Source organism: Bos indicus x Bos taurus, chromosome 16, assembly GCF_003369695.1.
Source record: "Bos indicus x Bos taurus breed Angus x Brahman F1 hybrid chromosome 16, Bos_hybrid_MaternalHap_v2.0, whole genome shotgun sequence".
Taxonomy (NCBI): domain Eukaryota; kingdom Metazoa; phylum Chordata; class Mammalia; order Artiodactyla; family Bovidae; genus Bos; species Bos indicus x Bos taurus.
Genome location: NC_040091.1, coordinates 24,557,232 through 24,576,438, shown reverse-complemented (window position 1 = coordinate 24,576,438; position 19,207 = coordinate 24,557,232). Strand labels below are relative to the sequence as shown.

Genomic DNA, 19,207 nt, shown 5'->3' with positions numbered 1-19,207 from the left:
CGCGGGCCCCAGTTGGCCCTTTTAAGTTTTTGATTGGCTGCCAATGACATCACCGTCCGTATTATAACACTGTGGACCCAAAGCGGCGTCGGATAAACCCTCCTTAAAGAGCCATGGCCACGCCCTGGCTCCGCCCCCTCCAGGTGCCCATTGGTCGCGGGCTGCAGCGAAGTAGCGGTCAGGTTTCTCCGAATTCCTATTGGTTCAACACACCGTCGGTCGGCAGCCGGCCCGCCCCCTCAGAACCTTACATTTACAGTGTAGCAAAAGAGAAAGTAACTATGTTGCTGCTGGAGATCAATGAAGCCTAGTGAATGAGGGCTGAATGTGCGAATCCCTTGCTGAAGCGGAGCGCCAGATGGTGGAGGGTTACACTTATTTATGAAGTAAGTGGAAGTCACCGTGGCTACTCCTGAGAGTCCAGGGGTGTGAGGCGGTGTGAGTGTGAGTGAGTATGTATGTGGTGTGTGTGTGCGCGCGTGTGTGTGTTGCGATGTTTATGGAGGAGCCACAGCAGGTGAGGTTAAAGTGTTCCCGCTGTTGGCTCACGCCGCCCTGTGCGTTTACTCTCTCTGCAGTCTACTTGGATTGGGGGCGAAGGAAAAAATGAGGTTTGTTGGGATGCTTTGCGGCAGTTTTAAAGGCCAGGGACTTGTTAGTGCGCTGTGTTGCGAAGGAGGATGTTAAGTGCCTGGGAGTGGGGAAGCAGCATTCTCTGACCACTTAATTTTCTTTCCAGCCGCTAACTAGAGGTGGAAGGGCGACTAGAGTGGGAGGGGGATAGCTCAGTGTTTTTCGGGAGGTTTCCTAGGCTGTCTGGATGGTTTCACGGGCAATATATATGCCCGACCCCGTGCTGCAGGGATGCAGGTCTCTTTATACACTCCGTGCGTGTGTGTGTGTGTGTGTGAGAGAGAGAGAAAGAGAGAGAGAGAGCGAGCGAGCGAGCGAGCGAGAGAGAGAGAGCGAGAGAGCGAGCGAGCGAGCGCGTTTGTGCGCGCCGAGCACTCTGTGTGGAGGTGGGGGTCCCAGCTTGTGTCTCCATGAGCACGCTTCTGCGTCCCTCTCAAGGGAAATGGACTGTTGATCCTGGGACGTACCCTACCAGGTAACACAATAGCAAAGACTTTTCACTGCTGGGTCCAGCTGGGAAACAGTTACAGCTTCTGGAATAGTACTCGCTCTTCAAAAAATACTACGCAAGGGAGGAAGGGGAGGAGGAGGGAGGAAAGAAAGGAGAAAGGGAGGGAGAACAGGGGTTGGATTCTTCTTGCCCATCTAAAGGTGGTGAGGGAAAGCTGAGTCCGGTGGGGATCTGTGGATGTGATAGGTGCGAGCCCCTGTGTGTGTATGTGTGTGTGTGTGTGTGTATTCTGCCTGTGACATTTTGGCTCTGTGTCTGAGAATGGTGACAGTCCTGTGTAGAGGGATGTTGGATGACATTTTTCCAGACATCTCTTAAAGTTGGTTTAGATGAGCTCCTCTCCTCTGTGTGTATGTCTAGTAGGAGAGGAGCCAGCAGGGCCCGGGAGTGGAGTACGTCTATGCCTATAGGGAGGAAGGAACTGTCCCTTTGCAGGTACCCTCTCAATGAGACAGGACATAGACCCCTGTGGGCAACTCTTTACTTCTCACTGGGAAGTCTTCTTTATGAATCCATCCTCTTGAAGAGAGGGCACATCTGTGTGAGATCAAAAGATTATGCATAGTGGCTACCTTCCGCTGAGAGAAGCTCTAGGATGTTCCTGTAGGGAAAGGAGGAGAATGGAGAGTTGAAGTGATTCTTTTCTTAAAGGCAGGAGTGGAGTGGGTGGTGCGGCAAGGGAGCCATCTGAGGGATGGATCTGTCAGGATCAGGGTTTTCAGACCTGCCTCTGTAGCTTGAGGCTTCATTTTAGGGGACCAGTATGTAATGAAAGAGGACATGCAGATTAATTTATAAATAAGAGGGTAATAGGAAACATGGGAGGTTTTAATATGACTTTGTTGTGCTTTTCAAAGGACTTGGGAGAAAGAAAAGTAAGAATAGCTCAAAATTAAAGAGATTCACTTAGAGGGCTACTTTCATTCTGATATGCAGAAAGTTGACATCTGCCCCTGATGTATATTTAGCTGCTGTATATTCCCATGAGCCTTGCCAGCACTCTTGGTCATTCATTTGCCTTTGCAGTGGCTGAAGGAATTACATGGAAAGTATGCAAGGGCGGACGTATGGGTCCTTCTCAGATGATTGCAGTATACTTCTGCCCTGGAGATGAGGCCCAGAAGAGATGCCTCTTAAGAACCTTCCCATCCATCTTGAGCTTTTCTGATCCTTTGTGCTTGTACTTTTTCTAAGGCTGAACTTGGATGTGGGTCCATGAAAGGTTGTTCATCAACATTTGCATAGACTTTACATCTAACCTTAGACTCAGCCAGGACAGGGCGTTGGGCGGGGGGTGGTCCTCAGGTGTGCATCCTCTTTGAATCCATAGTGGTGAGAGTCAAGCTTTGAGTGACAGGATACTGGGCACTTAGGACGACTTCGCTAAGAGGGATGCAAAGTCCTTTCCTAGGGATTGGATTCGACTGCTTTTTGTGTCACATGACTTTATTCTTTCTTTCCCCCCCCTCCCCTTCTTTACAGACTGTCTTGAGTTCTTCTTGAATTGCCAGTTTTCAGCCTCCTCATGCCTCCGTCTCCTTTAGACGACAGGGTAGTGGTGGCACTGTCTAGGCCCGTTCGACCTCAGGATCTCAACCTTTGTTTAGACTCTAGCTACCTTGGCTCTGCCGCCCCTGGCAGTACCAGCCACCCTCCTGTCATCGCCACCACCGTTGTGTCCCTAAAGGCTGCGAATCTGACGTATATGCCCTCATCCAGCGGCTCTGCCCGCTCCCTGAATTGTGGGTGCAGCAGTGCCAGCTGCTGCACTGTGGCAACCTACGACAAGGACAATCAGGCCCCAACCCAGGCCATTGCCGCTGGCACCGCCACCACCGCCATCGGAAGCTCTACCACCTGTCCTGCCAGCCAGATGGTCAACAACAGTGAGAATGCAGGCTCTCTAAGTCCATCAGGTGGGGTGGGCAGCCCCATGGCAGGGACCCCCAAACAGCTAGCCAGCATCAAAATAATCTACCCCAATGACTTGGCCAAGAAGATGACCAAATGCAGCAAGAGTCACCTGCCAAGCCAGGGCCCTGTCATCATTGACTGCCGGCCCTTCATGGAGTACAACAAAAGTCACATCCAAGGAGCTGTCCACATTAACTGTGCCGATAAGATCAGCCGGCGGAGACTGCAGCAGGGCAAGATCACTGTCTTAGACTTGATTTCCTGTAGGGAAGGCAAGGACTCTTTCAAGAGGATCTTTTCCAAAGAAATTATAGTTTACGATGAGAATACCAATGAGCCGAGCCGAGTGGTACCCTCCCAGCCACTCCACATAGTCCTCGAGTCTCTGAAGAGAGAAGGCAAAGAACCTCTGGTGTTGAAAGGTAATGCCCCCACCCTCTCCCCAAGCACAGCCCTGGGGTCACCCTGGGTTTTATCTGAGAAGTACCAGCATCCTCCTTCCGCTGGCTGCAAAAGACCAGAATTGCCTTTCTTCTTCTTGTCTTCCCTTCCATGCCCTCTCTTAATTATTTTGGGGTTGGGAGAGAAACCCAGCAACCTTGAACTGAAAGCCAGAAGACTTGGGCTCTAGTCTTTAATTCACCTTCTCATTTGCATTGTGCAAGTCATTTCCCCCTCTCGGAGATGGTTTTCTCATCTTTCTAAAAAGGGGCTCTATGACACCAGATGGCATCTGCAGTCATGCTTGCGCTGGTAACTCTGTTCCATTCAAACTAGCTGGAAAGTTCTTGTCTCTCAGATTTAACCAAAGCTGATGGAACAGAGAAAACCGCAACCATGGTGAACTGCAAGTAAACCTCCAGGTACCAGTTCTTTCTGTGGGAAATTCTTCCTCTTTCTCACCTCTCTGAAAGTGACCTTCAAAAAGGGCAGAGATCCTTATTTTAGGGCCCCTCCAAGAGTTCACCTCGAACATCCATTCCTTTGCCAAAACTCCAAGGGATGGAGTCATTTTATGAAATACTCCCAACACACTGTTTCTTCTGGTGTCACCTGACAACCGTTGACATCATAGCTCCTTCCAAGATGGGATGGTGGGTCGCTTGCCCCAGGACACTGAGCGTGAATAACTAGATGTCAGTGTCACTGAGCCCTGGCAGGAGGAATTAATTGCCCACCTGTCTCTGGGCTCCTTCTGCACAGCGTTGCCTAACCTAGAGGGAGTCTGCATCCGCTGTCCCTCCAAGATGTGTCTCTTTGCCCTTGGATGCCATCCTTTGGGACACTGTACACCACACTTCATCTTCAGTGTTTTCTGTCAGGTGGTGGTGGTGATGGTGGTAGTCTTCTTCTTTCTTCTCTTTCCTTGAGTGTTGGGTCAAGGCACACAGTCTGGGCCACATTGGCAGCCAGTCTCTTGCACTGTGTAGACCAAAGGCATCGCTGGGTTCCTTTGAACACCTTGCATATTTAAATTGCAAAAGGCCATTGGAATGAGCAAGGTAGTTGGTTTTCCTTTGTGGGCTAGTTCTGCCATTCTTCTTGTCTTCCCAGTGGTGCATTCTGCCTTTTGTTGAGGAGTGTTCTTAGAAATCCAGTTCTAAATTCCTTGGACCGCATCTCCCCTGCCCACCATCACTGGCCTTGAGCCTACTCTTATTGGGCTCAACTAGCATAAAGGTACAGCTTCCCTTAAGGAAGGGCTGGTGGGCTCTCAGGGGAAGGAGAACATCATGGAAGTTACATCCAGAGTGTTCCAGCAGCACCCAGGCATTTTATGTTGTTTTTGATGGGTTTTCTTGTGGTTACTGATATGCTCATATTTCCTCTGTGTATCCTTGTATTTTGTCGTTTTGTATTCTTGTTTGGCTGACTTTGAGTGACTCCCAGTAGGTTTACCCAGCTAGCATTCTGTCTCTGTGCTCCTGGCTTGTCTCATCTCTTTCAGAAGAGAAAATACACTCTACAAACTTCTCAGTTGTTTGTACTGGGGAGCCAAGAAGTGGAGAACCAATGGAATGATCTTCAGGGTAGTCTCTTGCTCATGTAGAGTAGATGCCGTTGAGGGAAAGCAGGCCTTTTGCATCCAAATGATCTGAGAACAGGCATCAAATAATCCACATGAAGATGACCCTGGACTTAAACATTGAGAGTGTTAAGGAGGAGCTGTAGAGTCTACCCTCTATTTTGGAGTGGGCATTATTGTGTATGGCAGTGGCTTGTGGGTTGCTGGGAAATGAATCTCCTAGGTGTTGCTGATCAAAGTGGGATTCCTCTCCCCATTTCCTGTGGATGCAGCTGAGAGCCCAGGCAGCCTGGGCTTGTTCCTCAGTGTCAGTAAGGTTGCCTCAGTGGGGCGGGGCCAGACATGCTGCTGATGTCACAGCTGGGCGCCTGCCGCCACCACCGCCCACAGGGCTCATCATTTTCGGGTTGGTGAGACGCAGCGGCGGTCGACCTGGAAGTTGCACTGGTGGTAGAGGTTGTATTATTTGTAGTTTGGGCTCTTTCTTCAACTATCTGGGGATTTTGTTGAAGATATGTAGTTTGGGAGCAGAAGGGTCTGTAATGTACTTTATTATTTTTGTCATTGTGATTTTGGTCTCTTTGGAGGGGAATGGCCTAAAATTGGGGCCATGATGGTAAAGAAGGGAAAGAGATCAATATTAGAATGCCCCTCTAGCTGCCCTTTCATCTGGGTAAACCAAAAGTTAATACCATACCACCACTGAGGTGAAAATGGGGTGGGTACCTCTGAGAAGGCATGGCCAGCAAACTTCTCCTAGGTTCTTGAGTGAGTCTATCAGACCATTCTGATCGGGCTTTTCTGCTGAGGTTTATTTTAGTAATCCCTACCCTTGGTGATGTAAGATTTTATTTTAGCAAGAGTAGTAGCGGTACCATTTTGGAAGGAGTGGTTTTCGCAGGGAAGATGTGGTGGGGCTAGGGGTGGGGGTTGGTTAGCATCTGGGGTAGATGCTTCTAAGGCTTCGGGAGTTTATTTTCAGAGATTTCAGTACAATCCCGGGTTAATTTATGGCTGACCCATCTGAGTCTCTGGTTTCTGTTTGTAAACACTGGTTGCTGCCCTCCCTGTCCAAGTTTTATGTCCCCCCTGTTTCAGTGCCATGCTCTCCATTTTTGGTGCTGCCTGTCAAGTAGAGCGGCTGCTCAGACACTGTTTTAGTAATGCTGTGTCAGGTTGGGAAGAAACTGATCAGAGGCGCAGAAGACCCTGGGATTAAGGGACTGTTCTAATTTACAGTCCCCTCCCCACTGGGACCTATGTCTGAATTCATCTTTTATTCTCATCCTCCAAAGAAGAAATGGCATCAGACCTGTGCTTCTACTCCACCTGGCAAACCATGAGTCGAATAAGTACATGTATAGAGACTTGCAAAGGCTTTGAGAGAATTATAATCTGTTTTACACAAAGTTGACTTTTAATGTGATTTTTCACCCAGCTGAATAAGGAGGCTAGACGATTCTGGGTTTTCCATAATGAGAGCTACCATCTTTGCTATGATGTTTGTAAGGTTCCCTTTTCAGCAAGGCTGGGTTCAGGGAAGTAATTTGTCATTTACCTATGTAGGAATGGATAGTCTATTATCACCTCCTCTTTAAAGACAATCTGTGTCTTTAAAACTTTTATTATAAAAGTTTTCAAATACAGAGAAACATAGAAAAGAGTATCATGATCGCCATATACCTAGTACCCAGATTAAACAATTGTTAATGTTTTCCCTCTCTGCTTTCTCTTCCTTTATTGGTTGTTGAAATATATTAGAATATAGATAATGTTTGACTGTATTTCAGTATGTTTCATGTTTAAACTTAATGCTTTCAAATTAAGAAGTATGGGCATATTTTATAGTACAGTACAGACAACATTTTCACTCCTAAATATTGGTGTCATGTCCCTGTTGTTGACTTTTTCAAGCTTGGAATTCCACTTTGACTAACTGGCTACTATTGAATCTATGGGGCAGCGCCTCCCACCCCACCAACACCCACGCACTCCCCCAGACTGGGAGGCATCTATAGCATCCTCTTCCACAGGAGTCCATCAGGTCCAATACCTGGACTTGCTCTGTGCTGTCACAAAACAAAGAGTGACTGACAAGCCTGCCTCTGAGTCAGTAGTATTTACTGGGGGCAGGGCTGGCGGGGGATGAGTGAGTACCACTTCAGGAAGCTGATTCAGTAGCAAAGATCTGATCACAGAGAGAGGTAACTTTTTATGCTAGAAAACTTTCCATCAAAACTCCTGAAGTGAGCCACATAGATGGCACATCTTCCCATAGTCACAAAAGGCTCTGAAGTCAACACTTGTAGACAGTACTGAGTCTGATGACAAAGTGAAGGGCTGTGCTTAGACATCGGAGACCCCGAGGAAGTATGTTTTATCTTCTGCATTGTTTTGTGGGAGAAACAAAAGTCTTCCTCTTGTCCGTCAGGGATGTTAGGATTTTTTTTTTTAAGATATGTGAAACAAAGGCATAATCTATTTTCACATGTTTAGTGTTGTGATTCTGAGCTTCTGTTTAACATCCAGACATACTGAATATTAGCCGTGTAGCAAATGGCGGAGAGATTCAGGCAGGAGCAGGGGGCCAGCCTGTCTGAGCGTCTTGGCTCATGCCTTGCTAGCTATGTGCCCTTGGCCAATGGCTACTTCCCTTACTTCCTTATTTCCCTTGTTTACAAAAAGGATGTAGTAGCAGCACTCTCCTGGTGGTAGTTTAGGTAGTAAATGAATTAATGTGTACAAAGTGTCTAGAACAGTTCCTCATACAGAGTGAACTCTCCCTCCATGTAGCCCAGTAGTATTACTGTTGGTTGAACAGAAATGATGGTGTCAGTAAAACTGCAGTTTTGGCCTCTCTTCCAAAGGAGTGCAAATAACAAGTTAGGTACAGCCGTGTGTGTGTGTGTGTGTGTGTGTGTGTGTGTTGCTATGGCCTAAAAATAACTTGATGACTGTTACCTAATTTAAGTAGCATACAGTTGGAGTGCCAAGTAATTACAAAGACATGTTGGGTCAGAAGGCCAGAGTAATTTCGGCATATCCTAGAATTATTTATTCAGTGGGGAATTTGTAAAAATGTGATGATAAATCTGTTCAACGAATGTCCCTTAACTAAATAATGAAAGTATAAAACTATTAAGCTTTGCTTTTTCTGGCCTCTCATCAGGCTGATTTATTTTTGGAATAAGGATTGTAGTCTGACTTTAAAAGGGGAGGTGGAAGGAGTGGGGAGTATGCTTCATTTTGAAAAGTTCTTGAAGCTTTGCGTTTTGATGAGATTGAAGGCCAGGGAAAAGGAGGGAATTCATGGAAAGGCCTGCTCATTTCTTTCAGTGAGTCTTGAACCTTCCTCCGAGCTGGTTCAGAGTTGACTGTATCTTCCTTAAGCTTTTGGATGTACTGTGCTGCTTCCTAATTAAAATGTGAGTGAAAAGTCTGTTCACTGTGTGTTCAGCAGAGTTTAGCTCACTTTCACCTGAGCTCCAATCGGGACTTTGCCACTGACCAACTGAAGTTGTCCTTAGGCAACTCAGGTTACCACTCCAAGCCCGTTTCTCTTCACTGTAAGACAGGGATAATTCCAATATCAAGGATGAAAGACAATGTAAATAGAGTGTCTGGCACATAGATAGCTGTCAATAAATCAGGGCCCTGGGCTCTGCCCCACTACCCCCACGTCCTTTCAGAATCTCATCCATGAGACTGGGTGAGGGGGCAGCGGGATGGGAAGAAGGGGTGTCCCTTTTCTAAGCACAGCCCTAGAGAGCATGTTAAGTAGGAACCACTGTCCTCACCCATTCAGATCAGTTAAGTTTACCATCTGGCTTGTGAAGGACGAGTTCAAGAAACTCCTTTTAGATGAGAAAAAGCAGGGTAGAGGAAGGGAGATCTGGCAAAATTACAGAACCGAAACATTCTCTAGACATAGCCTTGTGGTGTTCCTGCTCTCAGGAGCTGGCATTAACCTCTGACCAGGAGCTGGGCCTGCTTCCTTTATTTCTAGTGTTAGCATCAACCAGACTCTGCCTGGCCCAGCATCCCTGGGGAGCGCTAGTTTGGGCATAGGAATGTGTTGGTTTGCAGTTCTGAAGCAGTTTGGTTCAAACAGCTACAGGACACAAGATGGGCAGCAGTTCTCATCCCAGGAGAAGGCCAGGAGAAGTCATCTCACCTCTTCTGAACTTGAGACTCCCAGGTTATAGAGGAGGAAGGAGGCTTAGAGGTCACTAGTCCAGGAACCTTCACTGCAGGCTGCACCTTGAAATCATTTGAGGCAACTTAAGGCCTAGGATGCTCTGTTCCCACCCCCAGTGATTCTGATTAAATTGGTCTGGGGTCCAGCTGAAGTATCAGGACTTTTAAAAGCTCCCAGGTGATTCAAACACACAGTGAACTGGGACACCATCGATCTCGTCCAGTCTTCTTATTATGCAGTTACGGAACTGGGGCCTAGAGAGGTTTATTGCTCGTCCAAGGTCACATGCATGATTAATTTCAGAGCCTTAGTGCAAAAATAGGTCTTTCCAGGTCGATAGGTTGATTGTGTGTGTCTGTGTGTGTAGGTGTGTACTATAATCTAATGATAACAGTATCTACTATATTGCATGCAAATATAAAATAATGCATACATAATTTTAAAGATGTATGTTTTAAAATCTTTGTTGAATTTGTTAAATATTGCTTCTAATTTTTTTTAAATCCATCCATCCTGTTAAGTTCACTATGTTCCCCCCCCCAACCAAACTTTAAATTTTTTATTCTGTATTGGGGTATAGCCAATTTAGCCAATTAACAATGCTGTGATAGTTTCAGGTGAACAGTGAAGGGACTCAGCCTTACATATATATGTATCCATTCTCCCCCAAACTCCCCTCCCATCCAGGCTGGCACATAACATTGAGCAGCGTTCCACCTGCTATACAATAGGTCCTTGTTGATTTTTCATTTTAAATACAGCAATGTGTACATGACCTTCCTAAAGTCCTTAATTATCCCTTCCCCTTGGCAACCATAAGTTCATTTTCTACGTTTTATTTTTTTGGCCTCAAGGTCTGTGGGGTCTTAGCTCCTCCACCAGAAATCAAACCCAGGTACCCTGCATTGGAAGGCAAAGTATTAACCACTGGACTGCCAGGGAAGTCCCTAAAATAATATATTTAATCAAGGATGAGATGGTTGGATGGCATCATTGACTCAGTGGACATGAGTTTGAGCAAACTCAGGGAGATAGTGAAGGATGGGGAAGCCTGGTGTGCTGCAGTCCATGGGGTCACAGATTTGGACATGACTTAGTGAATGAACAGCAACAACGATCAATCATTTTGAGTATTTTTACCTTTGTTCTTGAATTTTGGGATTTCAGTCCGGAAGTATAAGGACTTAAGTCTAAGATATTTTGAAACCAGCAAGCTCATAGCCCTGATATTTACCTGGGTCTTAGAAATATGGAACAATATTAATGATTATTTGATCCCATCTTCTAGGGAATTTAATGATTTCAGGAAGAGCTGGAAAACAATTATCAAAATGCATCCCTGAACCTAGATGTCTAAGGACTTATGGATTGGTTGGTTTCCATGGATGTTAAACCCTTGTGGGTATGGGAGATTCATTCACTTTTTAAATTTTTCTTTTTTGTTTTTTTTTTCATTGAAGTATAGTTGATTTACAATACAGTGTTGCATTAATTACTGCTATACAGCAAAGTGATTGTTCATCAGGTATCATTGAATGCCTTCTACGGCTCAGCACTGGTCTTTAGGCTAAGGCATCTGCCATCATAACTAGGATAATTTGAATGTTAAAATGAGAGCATATGTGGACCAGGCTAATATTCCAAATCCATTCCACTTTGCAGCTCATGTACCTGTGTGGATTCTTCATTCTCTTCTGCAACAAAATCTTGTTTAGGGAACAGTTTATCTGGAGAAAATATCATTCTCCTAGGAAATCCATGTTTGTGTGACCTTTGGCTTTTTTCTCCTTTATTTTTCCCTTTCAAGATAGAGTCTGGCCTTTTCTAAGCACATCTCCTTGGGCCAACACAATTTCTTTCCAAAGTCTTGATCCAAAAATTTACTTTTTTAAAAAAAAATTTTGGGGTTTTTTATCAAAAAAGGAAATGCACATACTCTGTCTCAAGAAGCTCAGGGCTGACAGGCTTCCTCTGTGCATTGGAGTGGAACTGTGTCATTTGAACCTCACTAATTTGGGACATGTTGCTGATAGGAATAAGACCTGCGTTTATTTTTTCCTGCAAGCTCTCTATGAAAAGAGGGCATGCAAAGCAAACAAACATTGTAAATGGTATTTCAGAGACAAGGTTTTGGCCTGCTTAGGAAAAAAAGAGTTTTCAAGTACAATTAAAAATTACTCTAAGGGACCAACTGAGTTATCAGGGAAGCCCACTCTAAGGGACAGGGCTTCAATAAAAACACAAGCATTTATCATTCTGAAGCCTGTGCTATTTCCCCTAAACTGTGTGGGTCCCTCTTGTACAGATTTTCTGTGGCTACAGATCCATGTACTGTAACCTTACTAATTAGAAAAATGGGAGGGAAGAAAAAAGTGGGAGTGTGAACCACAGTCTGAATTTTATTGTAGAGTACTTCAATATACATTTTATATTCATGTTGATGTAGTATCCTTTCTAATTATGAAGTCCTTGATTCTGGATGCTTTTATGCATAAGTGAGGAGGAAAGTCTCAGCATCTTTTTTTTTTTCAGCTTATATCTGTATAATCTATTATTACTTAAAGTTGGGAAATATATCTATATTTATGTAAATATAGGTATATTTATAAATACATTATATATATGTGTGTGTATATATATATATGTGTGTGTGTATATATATATATATTTTTTTTTTCCAGTCCCCACCCCAACAAGACCCATATTTTATGTAACTTAAAGCGAAAACAAGCTTGAGCCTATGCTTTTGGATACAGAAATGAGCTGTGCAGCCTGGTATTTTCATATAAGATAAAGTCTGCTATCCCATGCTCTGCCTCTAGATCACTAACATAAAGAAAAGGATTGCAGATTCATCAAATTATCCATATTGTCATGATGTTTTATTTGTGATAGAAGTCTACTTATCTTTCTTTTACCACCCCTCCCCAAGACTGGAATTTCACGGACATCGAAATCAAGCTAAACTCTCTCAGAGTTCTTCAACAAAGGGTGTGGTTTGGCCTTTCTACTTCCCAGTGGACTCCCATCAGGCATCTGTTGCCCAATTCTCAATTAAGTAAATAGACGGAGCTGCCCGATGCAGGGGGCACTGTCAGGCCATCCTCCCTTTGAGGAGTGTAAGCTTTTCCCCTTATGATGTGAGCTCATGTGAGCTTACTTTGCGTCCCTGGCTAAGGTGGTGGTCACCACTTTAGGCAGAACATTACTGTCCAGTTCTTTAGTACTCGGTGCTTATTCTATGGGAGAAATAATCCCACATTCTTTGTACTCTGGCCCTGGGGTTTGCTACCACTGGGCTAAATATCACCAGCTGTTGCTCCTGGCAGACAGGGAAGAAAAAGTAGATTGGGAGGAAAGGAAGGAGGGGCAGGGGTGCAGAGGAAAGAGACCGGTGTGAGGGCAGAGGGTGCTGTCCGAGTCAGAAACCAGATTGTCAGGCTCCTCGACTGGAGTCCTGGGTTCCAGTTTCCAAGGCCGTGAATTACTGTCATTAGTTATGACAACATGTCTGTGTCCCTCTTAAAATAATAAGACAAGACAGACTTCTCAGAGGGGCTTCCTTGAAGGGATCCAGGACATCTTCCTGGGCCTTGTATTTCTTATTAAAAAACATATTTTTTATGGTAAGATCTATAAGAATGGTCTGATGATTCTCATGGAGTGATATTTTACTCTGACAGTGGAACACTGTTTAATCACATATAACTGACCATCCTGTCATCCCTGAAATTAGAAAATTATTTTCCAGATAGTTTGCGGGGAGAAAAAAAAAAGTGAAAGCTTTCTATGTGCTGGGCATCGGGATATCACATCAGCATCTTAGTTAGTTCCCAGCACAGCTTCCTGAGAGAGGTTTTAGATTCCTAGTTTTACAGAGGGAGAATCAGAGGAGGAGATTCAATACCCTCCCCTGCCGCGATTATTAACCAGTGAGTTTCAGAATGAGAACTGAAACCCAGCTCTAAGGACCTCAAAGGCTCAGTTCTTTCCAGGCTGGCCACATGTTTATTTGCAAGCGAGCTATAGATCTCATTCCTTAGGGTCCCTTTAACTGTGCTTTATCTATGAAGTGTCCTTGGTTACAATATCTGCTGCCCCCCAGCCCCACCCCACCATTTTCTTGTATTTCCTCAACTGAAAATTCCAGTGCTCAGAGTGGCTGACTCTGTCCTCAGAGAGGAGCTGGCTGCTCAGTGACCTCATCCTGAATTATATCCCAGCTTTGGGAAACTTCAAATTTTAGTCATGGCAGAGGTTTCTAACTACAGCCACCAATCAATGAAAGAAATATTTGAAAACTGCAATGATTATTTGTAGCATTTAGGAAATGTTTGCTATCTAGTGGACTCTGACATGGGAACGCTGTTTCTCATGATAACACTGCATTCTACATATGAGTGACTGAGACTCAGAGAGGTCCAGATACTTGTCCGAGGTCACTCAGCTGTACCTGGTAGAGACTGCTGGGCACAGCGTTCTGAACCTTCTGCTCTGTGTATTCGCAACACAGAGAAGTTTAGAGTCCATTCTTCTAGTAGCCTGTGGATCTGAAGATGAAGTTTCCTTCTTTTGTCCATATGAATGTACTCACTTTCTAGAGTGGGGAGTAGATAAGGAAGAAGGAAGACAGGTATGAAATTATACATAGTAAGTAAGAAGGCATGTTTGATAGGTATATATGACTATATCGCAAAGACTCTAAGACCTGACAGTATTTGATTATTTATGTTTTATATTCATTATCTGTTCTATTAATATGGATAATAATATTACCTATGTTATTTTCTCCCCTCAAGGGTGTAAAGACTTTCTTGTTGTTATCATTACCTCTGGGAAGTCAATTCTCTTGAGATTAGTGAATAAGAATCTTATCAACCTATTTACTATTTATTGTTTTCCTCTTCTACTTTCTTTATCTTTCTTCTTCCGTTCTATAATTTAAGCTTATAAGTACAGCTCAGGTAACCTGAAAATGTGACAGGGACAGACCCCAGAAAAAGCATAAATAACATCCTTGAAGGATAGCAGAGTGGACCCCTGGGAACCAAGTTCTTGAAGTGGTATTCATTCAGGCAGAATTATTGAACATTTTTTTACACTGTCCCATTTTACAGATATGGAAACTAATTACTCACCCAAGAGAACGTAAGTAGTTGGTAGCAGCACTGGCATAGAATCCATATTTCCTAACTCTCAGTTTAGTAATAATCCTTTAAACCCCAGTGGGAGTATAATGCTTTGGTTTGCATTTGAGTTGTTACTAAATAAGCAAATTCTGTGGGTTCACGTGTTTGGCCAGGTTGCTTCCTGTTTTCCTTCCCTTCCCCTTTGTAAGGAGCTGATTAAGTGACTTTTCAGTGAATTGATTGGCTGATTTGCATTTGTATTCAGCTTTCCTATTAGAAATTTGCATCTTTTCTAGCAGAGAGAATATATTAATAGTAAGTTAACAGCACAGATTCTAGAGTCAGCCTGCTGAGTTTGAATCTCAATTTTGCCACTGATTAGCAGCATGAAGTTGAGTGAAATAAATTTGGTGTGCATCAGTTTTCTTTTCCATAAACTAGGGAGGGGAATGACAATTTTCTCATGGGATTCTTTGAGGTTAAATTAGATTATATATATATATATATATATGAACAATGCCAGACACATAGTTGCTAACATTTATTACAAATGTATATAATTATAATACCATATATCTTTAATAAAAGCTCATCATCATATATCTATCTCCAAGGGATATATAAGTAATAAATTTAGTCAAATGAATTGATATCACCACTGAATGTAAGTAGAAATGGCTCTTTGATGCTTGGCAATTTTTTTTTATGTTTAAAGGTTTGGAAAAACCCAGCCTTTCTAGTGGGGTGGATAGGTAACTACATCAGGACTTTTTTCTGAATCAGTGCTACTCTGGAAAATTATATACTATTTCTCTGTAAGGAAATCTTATAAAATTAAGTCTTAGCAAAGACTCAATTATATACCCACTGCTGGACTATTAAGAAAATTTTAGAAAGAAAAATTAGATGACACGCTAATCCCCCGGACTGGCCTAGTTTCACTTTTACATATTCTCTGCATTCCTTACCCATATATGTGCATATTTTGCAGAGTTTTTCATACAGAAACTGAAATTCATTTTCACTTTATATTGCCTATGCTTTTACTTCCTGTATAATCATCACAGGTTCTCTTTGAATGTTATAACGTGTCTTATTTTATGGTCGTATCACTTTTTACTTCATTCGTTTGCCTACTCATGAAGTTAAGATTAGTCCCAACTTTTTGATATTATAAGAGAACTCTCTGGAGGGAACCCCTTGTTTGGGAGTTTCTCCACTTTTCCATTGAGGAATGGAAGCTCCGGGCCAGTCACCTTGGGTTTCTTTTTTCCCTTTAATCCTCCTTCATTTTTTCATTCCTGCGTGTCTCTTCAAAAATAAGCTCCAACTGCCTGTTAAAGTTACTAGTTTGTAGGGAAGTCTTTATCTTTTATCACGAGGTCTTTGCACAAATTCTGTGTGTGCCACACACGTGCCCTAAGGCATGTACTGTAAATTTCCAATTTCTGCATTGGTGGGCAGAGTAAGGGAGTGTAGAGGCACCCAGTCAATACTATTAAAAACCAGAAAATATTGTGGACGTGAATGATCTGGCAGGACCAACACCAGCTCCTTGTTTCAGAAATCTGAGTCACTGAATCAAATCGCAGTTTGATGCTATTGATAAGGCATTTTGAAAGGAATATCCTTGTAAATAACAACAGAAAGAGTTAGATTTTGTGAGAAGCTATTAAGTGTTTGTGCCCCTGCCTCTTTCTCCTATTTTTTTAAAACCCTAGGGTTTTAGTGCAGCTTGGAAATCATTTGAATGCTTAAACAGTCAAAAGAATACATCAGAATGGAAAGACAATTCCCATTAGTTCATTTGCCAAATTAAGGTAAAATGCCCTTTAAATAGGAGCTAATTCTCTGACAGATAATTAGCTTGTCTTTCTTGATAAAGTATGTGAATTGGATTGAGTTTATTATAATTAATCTTGCATATTATGTAAAAATGCATTTGTCTGCCCTTATTAGGTGAATCTCTTCATTCCTACCTTAAGGGTGGCTTGGAACTTCTATCCCACTCCAGTGAGAACTGACTGAATTGGATGAATGCCAGGGTGATGGGCAGCTTTGTTATAAAGGTTGGGAGAAGCTGAATGTGGGGTACCACTATTCAAAGACAGGGCTTTCTTAATAATGTGTTGTATGTCCTCAGTCACTCAGTGGTGTCCAACTCTTTGTGGCCCCGTGGACTGTAGCCCACCAGATTTCTCTGCCCATAGGATTCTCTAGGCATGAATTCTGAAGTGGGTTGCCATTTCCTACTCCAGGGGATCTTCTGGACCCAGCGATCGAACGGTGTCTCTTGCATCTCCTTCATAGGCAGGTGAATTCCATTAGTACCACCTAGGAAGTCCTTTTCTTATTAATATCTACATCTTAAAAAAAAAACAAACAAAAACTTTGATTATGTTTTGGGTCCTGAGAAATCAGATGCTACAAAGCTGCCTAAATAATTGCCTTGAAATCAATCTCCTACTCATGACATTCTTTTGCATTTACAATGCAGAGCGTTTTCTAGGGACCGAAGAGTGGGGTGATTGGCAAGTACACTTGCTGAGGTCTAAGCGGTGACTCTGGAAGACGGCCTGAGGGGGAGCAGAGGGGCTACTCAGTGACTTCATGAGCCACAGCACCACCCCACCACTGTAATTTTCTTCCTCCCCACCTCCCAGCTATTCAGAGTTTCTTGAGACTTCCCATCTGGCTGCTTTCAGGGCTTCTTTTCTCATCAAAAGCTATTGTCCATGGCTACTTGATTTTGCCAAGGGCAAATGTGGGCTGGGGAGATGGAGTTTGGGAATAAAAGGACATACTGTAAATGATTCACCCAAGAGCCTCTCTCCTCCAAACTAAAGTTATTCTTTTCCGGGGAAGATGGAGGATATTTGATGTTGTGTGGGAGTTGCCTAACACAGGGCTTAGACCACCTTAGGGTGTAGTCCTTTGTCACTGTGTGTGTGTATGTGCACACACATATTTTAGTTAACATTTGTGAAATGGACACTCAGCATTAACTCATTCAATGAAGACAGCAATAGTCATCTCTATCTGCAGCCATGTCTCAATATGATAGCCATGAGCCACATGGGACTTGAAATGAGATGGGTCCAAACTGAGGTGTGCTGTGTGTGTAAGATACATGCTGGATTTCAAAGACTTTTCGTAAAAAGCATTTAAGATATTGCGTTGATCATTGTTTTCATTAGATTGATCATTGTAATCATTAGATTACACATTGGAATGATACTATTTTGGACATGTTGAGCTAAGTAAAATATACAACTAATGTTAATTCTACCAATTTCTTTTTCCTTTTTTAAACTGCAGCTATGAGAAAAAAGATTTGCTACATAGTAACTGGCATCATACTTCTATGGAATAGTGCTGATCTCTATGTAGTGATAACAGTATTATTATCTCTACTTTTTTTTTTTTTTTTTTTGTGCAGACTTAAGAGCAACATATTGGTACTTTCAGCCAAAATTTCCACTAGCCATCACATTTGTGGTAAAGAGACTATCTCTACTTTTTAGACGAGGAAACTGAGGCTCAGAGAGGTTAGGTAAATTGCCAAAGTCACACAGCAGAAAGTCAAATTCTTACTGCAAAGCCGATGTAAAGCAATGTGATTATAGGGAAGGGACTCTCTGTGTAGTTTGAGCTCCACTTAGGAAGAAGTAGAAGGCTGGAGATTGAATTCAGTCACGTGACTGGTTCACTCAGTGGGGCCTAGTAGCGAAGCCCTAATGAAAACTCAACTCCAGAGCTGCATTCAGCTTTCTGATTCATGAACACAGTGGAAGGCTGATGAGTCCATGGGACACTGAAGGTCCTTGTTTAGGACCCTCTCAGCTCTTGCTTTGTCTATCTCTTCACTTGGCTGGTCCTGATATGTATCCTTTGTAATAAAACCATCAAGCTCTTTCCTGCATTCTGTGAGCCATTTAGTGAATTATCCAACCTGAGTGGGGAGTGGTGTGGGAAGCCAAGAATTTTAAGCTGATTGGTCAAAAGTGCGGGTGGCCTAGGAACCCCTGGGCTTGTGGCTGGCGTCAGAAGTAAGGGACAGTCTTGTTGGGTTCCATGCCCTTAACTTGTGGAGTCTGTATTGATTCTGTGTTGTTAGGGGCAGTTACAGGCTGCCCCTAACAGTGTGGTTTTATAAGAATAGACTGCTTTCCATTGAGATGTATGTTTTAGGGGTATAGTGTCCAGGAAAACAGAGTACTGTAGCTTAACTTGCTTGTTTCTCTAACCCCACATCTCAGGTGACAATGGCCAGTTATGCTCTAGACTTGTGAAATGACTCAGTCTTCTGGCAACTGCTGTTGACCACGAGACTTGGCCCTGAGACAGGGTAGCCTCTGACACCACCATGCCCAGAACCTTCCAGCCTGCAACTCTTGGGGTCCCTCTGCTTCTTCATGTCCAACAATACCACATAAAGGGTGATGACATATATATTACATTTTTATCACTTTGATACCAGAGATTTTTAAATATTGGTGTTGGGATTAAGTTCCTTACCGGAAACTGTTGTAGGGTGATAACATAGGTAAGTGTGTTTTGTAGTAATTTTTGTTTGTTGGTTGGTTTTTAAGTAGTTTGCAATGTCTGGGGCTTCCCAGGCTCAGTAGCAAAGAATCCACCTGCCCACACAGGAGACTCGGGTTTGATGCCTGGGTCGGGAAGATCCCCTGGAGAAGGAAATGGGTTGCCAGTATTCTTGCCTAGAGAATCCCATGGACAGAGGAGCCTGGTGGGCTAAATAGTCCATGGGGATCGCAAAAGAGCTGGACACAACT

The 19,207-nt window shown here is 43.4% G+C and overlaps 1 protein-coding gene across 2 annotated transcripts in view; it reads left to right on the top strand.

The window, feature by feature from the left end:
• Positions 1 to 234: 234 nt before the first annotated feature.
• DUSP10 (dual specificity phosphatase 10) overlaps positions 235 to 19,207 on the top strand; it is a 41,174-nt gene continuing 22,201 nt past the window's right edge. The window contains exons 1-2 of one of the 2 annotated variants that reach the window (XM_027564488.1): positions 235 to 386; positions 2,627 to 3,480. In XM_027564488.1, coding sequence (XP_027420289.1) covers positions 2,670 to 3,480 — 811 coding nt within the window. In that variant the 5' untranslated portion in view covers positions 235 to 386; positions 2,627 to 2,669. Of the gene's footprint in view, positions 387 to 1,021; positions 1,109 to 2,626; positions 3,481 to 19,207 lie in introns of those variants that run through there. The other variant, XM_027564489.1, reaches the window with a different exon arrangement.